The sequence below is a fragment of the Solanum pennellii genome, chromosome 6 (assembly GCF_001406875.1).
Source record: "Solanum pennellii chromosome 6, SPENNV200".
In the NCBI taxonomy this organism is placed as follows: Eukaryota; Viridiplantae; Streptophyta; class Magnoliopsida; order Solanales; family Solanaceae; genus Solanum; species Solanum pennellii.
This window is the reverse complement of record NC_028642.1, coordinates 51,280,312-51,290,295: the sequence shown is the minus strand read 5'-3', so window position 1 is coordinate 51,290,295 and position 9,984 is coordinate 51,280,312. Positions and strand designations below refer to the sequence as shown.

General features: G+C 28.5%; 1 protein-coding gene across 1 annotated transcript; it reads left to right on the top strand.

The window, feature by feature from the left end:
- The first annotated feature begins 6,334 nt into the window (after nucleotides 1-6,334).
- Nucleotides 6,335-7,548, top strand: LOC107021743 (putative mediator of RNA polymerase II transcription subunit 26). The gene has a single exon (XM_015222450.2). It carries the CDS (start codon nucleotides 6,473-6,475, stop codon nucleotides 7,160-7,162), a length of 690 nt encoding a protein of 229 aa, XP_015077936.1. The 5' UTR covers nucleotides 6,335-6,472; the 3' UTR covers nucleotides 7,163-7,548.
- The last annotated feature ends 2,436 nt before the right edge of the window (nucleotides 7,549-9,984 follow it).

The following is a 9,984-nucleotide window of genomic DNA, read 5'->3' as shown; positions in this document are numbered from 1 at the left end:
GATCACATGTATGATCCATGAATAAGATTTACAACTTCCTCCTTCTTTCTCTTCTTCTTCTTCTTCAAATTCAGCCTATTCCTAGAAGCTTCAATGGAGTAATTTCGAACTCCTTGCTAGATTTTGTCATGGTATCAGAGCAAGGTTAGATCAGAGCAGTGTAGGCTGAGAGTAGGCTGTGAAGAAGACAACAACAGACAATAATGGTGGCTGGAAGAATCGATCCAAATGATCCACTTTATATAGGTCCATCAGATGCTTCAAGTGCAGTTTTGATTCCTATCAAACTCACAGGACCTGAAAATTATGGAGTATGGAGCAGATCAATGAGAATTGCTTTGACAGGGAAGAGGAAAATTGGATTCATTACGGGAGCTTGCAGCAGATCTTTGTATCGAGATGAGTTACATGAACAGTGGGAAACATGTAATGCAATTGTGCTATCTTGGTTGATGAATTCAGTTNGGTTTTGATTTGATGATGAAGAATTTGACATCAAAATCTTTAAAAAAAATGCTAAAATATTTAATTAACATGTAAAAGTAATATTTTTACGAATAAGGTGATACAATCAATATCTGCTAATAGCCAAATTTTGATAATCAAGCATATGGGGAATTATCAAAATTGGTCAAATTTTGATAGATCATCATAACTTGTTTAATGAAATCTCATCAACATATATGTGTTTATTTGCTATCTAAATCTTCTAAAATATATAGCAATCTTCGATTTTCAGTGATCAAATTAAAAATTTTAAAATAGCAAGACTAAGTTGGTAGATTATTAATTATTATTCAAACTAAATACAAATTCAATGAAACACACTATATATCCACTCAATTTTAACCATAGCTAAATTAAAGTAATGAGTATTAATTTTCCACCATATATTTCTTTTTTTTTTCTTCCAATTTTTATAGTGCATGTCCACATTATTTATATTGCAGGAAGAAAAAGTAGATGGAGGAAAAAGGAAAAGAGAAAAAGAAGTTGGTGAAGAATATAATGCTCCTATATATGAGTATATTGTTTGCATTACTTTTATTGATATGTACAATAATTAAAAACCAATCCTTAAAAAGGACATTTTTTAAAAATTGGTGAATTAAGGAAAAAAAACTTTTGATTTATTAACAAATTCTTTTTTTTTTGGAACAACAGTTTATGTAAATGCGTTTTTTCCCTTAAAATGTTTTCCAACAAAACTTCTTAAAAAATTTCCTAAAAGTGGACGTCACGTTTTCAGATAAATTACTCAAAAGAATTGATATAATACACCTAATCAATTAGAATTGAAAAAGTTATGTTTCTATTATTATATATATAAATATACGATTCATAAAAAGATGAAGATATACAGCAAACGAACAAACGTGTTTGGTGGCAATATTTCACTCCATATATAGCTTCTAATATATTCATATCAATTATCAAATGGTATCGTAGACATTAAAATTTTGTAAGACTCTACAAAATGCGTTGAATTTGAGTTGAAATTTTGTGTTCAACTCAAATTAGGATTTTTGGAGGATAATTAATCATAAATCCTAGTTTATGTCTATATAATGGGTACTAAATTCTTTTAATCTTGGAAATTCCATAAAGAGATTAAGATCTCGAATACTCCGCAAATTAATGGATTATTCATATCGAGAGGTCAAATCTAAATCCTAGTTCGAGAAATACGCCACTAACAATCCTCGAATCATGGATAAATTACGCCACTAATAACTTTCGAATCATGAATAAATCTTAAAAGAGTAGAATCAAGAAATCAATAAAATTGTACCAGCTATCTTTATTAATATAATTATATTTCTTTATATTTTATCATGATTGTCATTTCTTTTCTACGGCTTTAAAATTTGTTGCAAAGGTATTTATTTAGATTTAGACTATAGTATGTTATAAAATGCATCAAACTATAGGCACAAGATGGAAAATCTTGGTTAATGAGTTAATGTCAGACAACAAAAAAGCAAATAAAACATTGAAAAGACACAGTGAATCAGCATTGGGAGGAGTAAAGCTAAAGTAAATAACAATAATATGAAGACAGAATGATAGCAAGATTATGATGACAACAAACTAGAGTGGGACAAAAACGCTTGATCACGAGTTCATCATACTGTATATGATATACATTAAATATACATATTTAAATTTTATTTGAGAAAATTCAAGACTTGGATCAACTCCCTTTTGCACGTGAATTATGGTGATTATGAAACTCCCAAAAGCACAAAACATTTATTTTTTCTTAAAAAGTTTTTGTAAAACTAGAAAGTGCTACACGAGTAAATGATCAGTTTTCCAAGTAGAGCCAACAAGTATATATGAAGATTTTTTTTCATATTCAAAGACTTAAAAAATCATTACTTGTGTTGGTATTTGGCATTGGAATATCCATAGTTGTTAATTTTTTGAATGTGCATGTGGTAAAAACTCTGCTCTTATACAATTATTCGCCTATAGAATTTGGGATATAACCTGTATTAGATAAGTTCGATGCAACAAGCCTGATCCAAATCCCCTTGATTTTTGCTCAGAGGCGTATCTAAGGGGGCACCGGGTTCACCTGGACCCATGGACCCTTCCCGAAATCATATAGTAGTGCTATATTTGTTTAAAAAATATTGAAATATAGATGTATGAACCTGCACTTGAATTATCACATTATGCGATTATGACTGGGTGCACCTCTCTCGGAGAGGTTAGAAATTTGAATTTCATATTTATCTTGTTTTATTTTTCTTTCTAAATTAGATAACGCTTCTATAAGTGGTATTTAGTGTGTGTATATATAGGAATTAATTACAGACCTACAAATTTAAAATGTTAACAGTTTTCAGTACTAAAAACCTAAATATCGAACCTATCAAATTTATATCATAGATAAACCTTTTTATAACTGTGCACCCATCATTTCAAGATTCTAAATACGCCTCTATTTTTCTGATAAGAAATTTCGAACGTGATACCTTCAAAATGAAAGTCCCAAACTCAAATAATAATTGGCCACACCTAAGTGTCCAAACCTTTTCCTACTTTATCAAAGGTATAATAAATTTTAGATATATAGTTTACTTACGAATGCTTCAATTACGTAATCGTCTCAATGTTCATGTCTACTAAAATAATAATTGTTGTGTCTTTTTTTGCTAGCTTGAAAAATGAAAGTTGTTTTTTTTGGAACATAGCAATGAAAACTTTTATGCTTGTATTTAATAAGTTTTTTGCTTTAGTTCTCGATGAATGGGACAACTTTGCTGTTTAAACTTGACAAAACAAATTATTTTATTATTTTAGATAATAAAAAGTATATTATATATTATTTTTAGTTACTGGATTATTTAATCAGATGACGAACCTGAACATGTGGTGTACGCTTTGACTCTTTCTTGTTGATTTAATTGAGCGTAATGCACGTGAAACGCAAAAAGTATAAATACATGAAAAATGAGCTACATAAATTCGATGGAAGAAGAAGCGTAAAATAACACAAATTTTGCTAATTTTTAGATTCAATAATGAATTTTTTTTATGAGTTTTTGAAATTATTATTCGTGTCAAATTTCATTTCAGATACATATGATTTCAAATCTATCGTATATTTAAGTGGATTCACATGTATTTGACTCTCTCGCTCGTCTCTCACTTCTATGTATTTGTGTTTCAAAATGTATCTAGTATGTCAGTGAAATGTATCTATACTCTAGTCGATTATGTGATTTGGATATATCAGTTGGGGTACACTAACTGTCTTGTTCAAATCTTTTCTATCTCGCTAAAAATTGAAATTCAATTTGATTTTATTACCTTTACTTATATATAGCAAATCTTTCAATACATAAATATGTTCTAAATCAAAATTATTACGTTCAGATGATTCCAATATTCGAATAATTTATCGAGGGCATAGGGTCCCATAATCACATGACAAATTCCAAGAAGAAGAGGATCATTTCAGATCACGAGCACCTTGAGTTTTGTTTTTTGTTTTTTGCGTTTGCATGGCGTTAGCAAATTATATTATGGCCAGGCGTTTCAATCAGAGAAATTTTTTTAAAAAAAATATATTATTTTTTGTAATTTAGCACAATAGTACTATATATTTTCTTTTAACATAATGGTTAATAGTTTTTTAATTAGTAATTCTAGGACAATAACTACATTTTGAAAAATAAGCTCATAAAATTTTATTAATTTTCAACTCGTGAAACGATAACAAAATGAACCTTGGACTTGATTCAACGTCAAAACAGAAATCATTCATAATTTCTTACACTTTACACATGGTCAAACTATTATAATATGAAGATTTGGTATTTAATAAATTTAACTAATTAAAGCATCGATAACGTACTACTAGAAATTAAAATGAATTTATCTTTAATATTCTAAAGTAGAGTTCCATTAATAACAATCAATGTGGAAAATTAAAGTCCCACACTTAAATATGATAACATTAAGCAAAATGTGGAGCCCTCAACTAATATGTAATAAAATCAGCCTTGTGAATATTCATTTTCAAGGTTTTTCTTTTTTCTTTTTTTTAAAAAAGAGACGTATATATATCATATATGGGTTAGATTAATTATGAATAAAGTAGTTCGAGATCCATGCTTGATGAAATTTGAATAATGATTATTTAAAGCCACTCAATAATTCATGAGACAACTATGATACTCTGACTAAAATTTGTTAGGTGAAAAATTAGTCTATTGAAGATGGAGTCCAATAATTCTTTATACATTTATTTCTCTGTCCCCTCCCAAAATTATAATACTAATATTCTTCATAATTAACAATTATAAGCATCAAAATGAGAAGAAAAAAAAGATATATATAGTTCATGACTTATATTAATATATACTGGATTCTACTTCATTGCTTCGTTGGGATTTAGACAAGTATCAACGAATTGCGTAAATTCGAATCTCTTTTTCACCTGAATTACACTTGATATGATTTTATTGAGACATTATAAAAAAAAAATACTTTTTGATTTCAAATGTAGTTGATTAATTACTTTTTTTTTCTAGGGTTAATTACTTCTGAATTGCAACTCAAACTTTATAATGATTAAGGAGAAGAAATTGAAGAACATCTAGTACACATGTAGGTCCTTGATCTAGAATATAATTATTAATTATGTGGGCGAAGAAAACATTTTAATTCCTCTTTTAGAATTATCTTGGTAGGTGAGTAAATTAAGAATATATTAGCTAGGTAAATACAACTTAAAAAAGCTTAGTTATATATTTTCTAAAATATTTTGATCATCAATCTGAATACGATATAAAAGAATATCAAATATATCATATGAACCACACTGACCAAATTATGTGTCTTAGCTTTATGCTCCTAATTCTACACAAGGTTGGATTATTTTTTTTTTAATTCTTTTTTAAAAAAAGACCTGTTATAAACATATTTATATTATACTGAATAATTCAATCGGAGTCCTTTTGGGGAATAGTTAATAATATTTCTTGATCAAGTTAGGTTTACCCTATAAATAATGGTTCATTGTAAATCAGACATGTGAATCTTGAATCTCCAAGAAATTATAAGTCTTCTCCCTAATTTCTTCTTATTTTATAGTTTCATAACATATCCTTTATTTATTTCCCATTTATTTCTTTGTTTCTACCTTCTTAATTTCTATTCTTGTCATAATGCAATGGGGTCGTATCGCTTTATTTGTTAATAATATCTATCTCTTTTCCATTTTCCATTCACCAAAATCTATTTAGGAGTGAAAAATATTGATCATTACGCGAAATATTAAAGAATAAATCACTCAAACACACAGATTAAAAAGTTAAATATTTTAAAAACATATTCCAAAAGAAGCTAGATGATTTCTTTTTAAAATGTTTTTTTGGTGGATAGAACTAATGGGCTATTTGTGTTGATGTGCAACAAAACAACTAACTTTTTAAAAAGCGGATGTTGAGCTTAAATCAATCTTCAAAGTTAGTTTAAGAGGTGAGAATTGTTCAAATCATATTTGAAGAGATTAATATGAAATTCTTTATAACTTCGCATCCAAAACTGAATATCTGATGTGTACAATTTAATACGAAGACCTCACATTAAAAACGAAAATCATGAGAAATAATCTTGCTCTAATATTTTCCTTTTTGGGGTGAAGGGGTGAAGGGAAGAGTTTACAAAGTAGAGAATCAAGCTCAAACCAACAAAATGAAAGTTCGAATAACCAACTAAATAAACTACTGAAATTCTGTTAAAGAGAAAGTCAATATATGTCAAACTTTTTCTCTAACGTACAAACATTATTTAATGAAAGAAAGTAAAAATAGTAAACACAACATGATAAAAGGTTCTCAATATATATACACTAGTATATACACATAACAAGGAGAGAGTAAAGATACCAAAAGAGACAATTACAACATATCTTCCTCTTCCACTTTTCATTTTCTCCCTTCATCAAGAATCAATGGCTTCTACTCTTACTACTCCAACTCCAACAAATGATGTTGATGATCATCATCAAAGTCATGACACCACATTCTCAACCCCACTTTTCCGGTCACCGCCACCGACGACTCGCCGGAGTCCTCCACCATCTCTCTCTTCATCTCCATCTCACTCTTCCAACTCTTCCTTTGGATCATCACTCTCATTCCATGATATTCTTGATGATCATAACTCCCCTATTAGCCCTACAACTCCTCTTCAATTCCCAAAAGGTGTACCCTTTTCTTGGGAAAAAATTCCTGGAATTCCAAAACAAATATTTTCCAAGAAAAATAACACTACTACTACTACTACTACTACTTCTCTAGGTCAACTCCTCCCATTAATGCCACCACCTTGTGGAAATGGAAATAATGTTTCATCCAAGAAAATTACTAGTTTTCTTGATGAGTTTTCTCCAAGAAAAAATGTTGCTAAAAGTTTTAGAAAAGATCCATTTTTTGCTGCATTTGTGGAGTGTTCTAAAGATGGTCAACAACAATATGATGATGATATTTGGAAAAATTCTTCAAAGGTACCATCAATAAGAAGTTTAAGTGATAGATTTGGATTCAATAGCATGTATACATCTTGCAAAAGAACTTGTACAGTCTCTGAATCCATTGTTTATCTTCCAAGATCAAGAAATAATTATAGTAGGAAGTACTAGTGATCACAAGTCAATAAAGTCCTAGATCGTCGGAGTCAAGATTTAAAGTTTATCAGTTCTAAAGCAAATTTATTGCTTGTTTTAGTTGTGGGGTTTGCAATTATTAATGGATTTTTCAGTACAGATACAAAAGTCTAAGCAAAAGTTACTGAGTTTGTCAGAATATCATGCCACTAATATTGTAGCTATGGCCCTGTCTACATATAGGTTAGGTAAGTGTTACAATTTCGTCTTCATTAATGCATAGTTATTTTCATGAAATTGTAATTTATGCTTTGATTTTTTTTTTCATATTGTAATTTTTCTTTTGTGGATTTTATGTAATGCAACATGAGGACAAGTCAATGTGTTTGTCCAAAATTAATTAATATTAGTACAATTCTGGGTATGTTTATTTATTTTTTTGGTACGTTTATGTGCTTGTAAGGTAGCTGTGCGAGATTCGATTCAGTATCTGATATCAAGTTTGAAATATGTTAACAAAATGTACAGTTTTATTATTTTTATTTTTTTATAAAAAAGAAAATTGTACAAAGAAACAAAATCCCTTCCTTCTGTATTTCCATGTGATGTTTAAATGGCATTTGAGTAAAAGCCACAAAAGGCCCATGTGAAATTTATAAAATTTTGAAACATTTTTTCATAACAAAACAATACATAAGAGGACACATAAAACTTACTAAGAGAATTTAGTTACGTATAAGCAAAGTTTGAGATTCCCAAGAAGAAGAGTTTAAAAATACTAAATGTCTTGTTGTCATCCATATATATGAATGAATTCTCACATTTGTGATCAAGATTTCTATATGCATGTTAATATTCATATTCGAAACTTACTGAGTCGATTAATTTAGATCATCATTGAGTAAGGTTTGAAAAAAATAAATTGAACTATTTTACGTGTTATTGTTATCTTCTAGGTCAATTTAGAATCATAAATTGGAAACAAAAAGACAACAATGCCCTTTCTTTTCTTGGATACTTTGAGGTTGTACTAAAGGACACATAAAAAGGTGAAAAAGATTAAAGTTTCACTAACTAATTTTTATTTTACTTTGTCTTGTGTACTAAACTTTTCCATGTCTTTTCCTTCATTTTCCAGTTGTGATGGATAGTAAATTTTCTATAGCATTCAATACAAGGACAAAACACTAAGCAACAAAAGCATCCAAAAACCAAGATTAATAGCAATGTGCAAATGAAGCTTTATGTATGATCAAAAACACAACTTGGAAGTTGGAACTACCTATCTTAGATTCCATCATTTTTTTTAATTCTCCACCAATATCCAGCATTCGAGCTCCGACTAAATCCTGATTCGTGACAAGAATTCATAGTATTGGAGATAAAGCGTTCCTTAACAAAAATAATTTCACTAGAAGACTTCAATCTGAAACCACTGATTATTAAAAATAAAAAAATACATATGGATTATATCAATATTCCATATCTTTTTAGGAGATTCAAGTTAAAATAGACAACCTTCTTCTTTAAATATTGTCACAATGGTAATGGATGCATGCGCGCCTAATTTCACATTTTTTAATATACTAGGCTATCATTAAATTTTTTAATTTAAAAAACTTTAATGATTTCGAAGAAATAATGACTATAATTAAAAAAAAACAAGAAATATTAGTAGCCATCATTATGTATATGAGCAAACAAAACGAAAATGGAACTATGGCAACATCATGGTAGCTAGGAATAAACAGCTCCACTTCACAAGAAAACAAAGTTCATGTTGTACTATTCTACCTTTTTTTTATTTTGACCTCTTTTAATATCGTATATATTAAGCAAGTTGTTAATCATATATCATCTTTTAAATATAATTACAAAAAATTGATGAAAAAAGTTATTATCATATCTGTTTCAGCGTGAGAAATAATAAATATATTTAAGATGCACAAAAATTGATTCGAATTAGACTTTTTTTTTTAAAAAAAAACATGATGAAACTCTTGGTGGGGTATTCTTTTTGTCAATTACTACTAACAAAGATTGTTGAAAAAAGAAGCCAATAATATGATTCATCAATAGGTCCACTTTGGACTTCCTACCCAGCAGTTCACACATCAATATCATTTAATTAAAATTAAAGCCATTTATTTAGGAAATAAATAGCATAGAAAAGAACACTAATAATTAAAACATTTGTGTCGAAGGGAAAGTATATTGACTATTTTTTTGCATATGTGGTTCAAAGGAGGAATTTTTTAATTACAAAAAAAAAAAATTTTATGGTGGGAATCAAACATATCATAGGATAATTAAAGAGATGGATTTATTATATTTTGTGTAATCTATTAATTATTAAATGACTTAATTTTGTATCCACTAATAATATGAATAATTTCGATAATATTCAGTACAATTTGACTAGCTCCAACAGCTTTCCCAGTAACTCATATTTATACATTTGCATGTCACTAGTAATATAATTATGTAAAAATATTTTCTCTTTACCGTAACTTCAGTAAAACTTAAACTCTAATTAATAATACAGCACTAATCTAGGGAAGCTGTAGACTTTAATTAATTGCATGTTCTAAATCTACAAGGGGTTTGTTTGGTACAAAGATACATAATGCAGGAATTACTAACGCATGGATTAGTAATACATGGATTAGTAATGTAGGGTTTATAATGCAGGGATTAGTTTTTATCAAATGTTTGGTTCATTGTTTCCTACCTAGTCTTATGTTCGATTTAGAACTCTAGAAAAAGTATATTTCCTATTATACCCTTGAGTTATTGTGAGATTTTGTATTTCATTTAACTAGTCAAGTTAAATACTAATATATATATATATATATATA

Bases quoted from the DNA above. Each gene is read 5' to 3' on its own strand.
- LOC107021743 (XM_015222450.2), top strand. From the start codon at position 6,473: ATGGCTTCTACTCTTACTACTCCAACTCCAACAAATGATGTTGATGAT.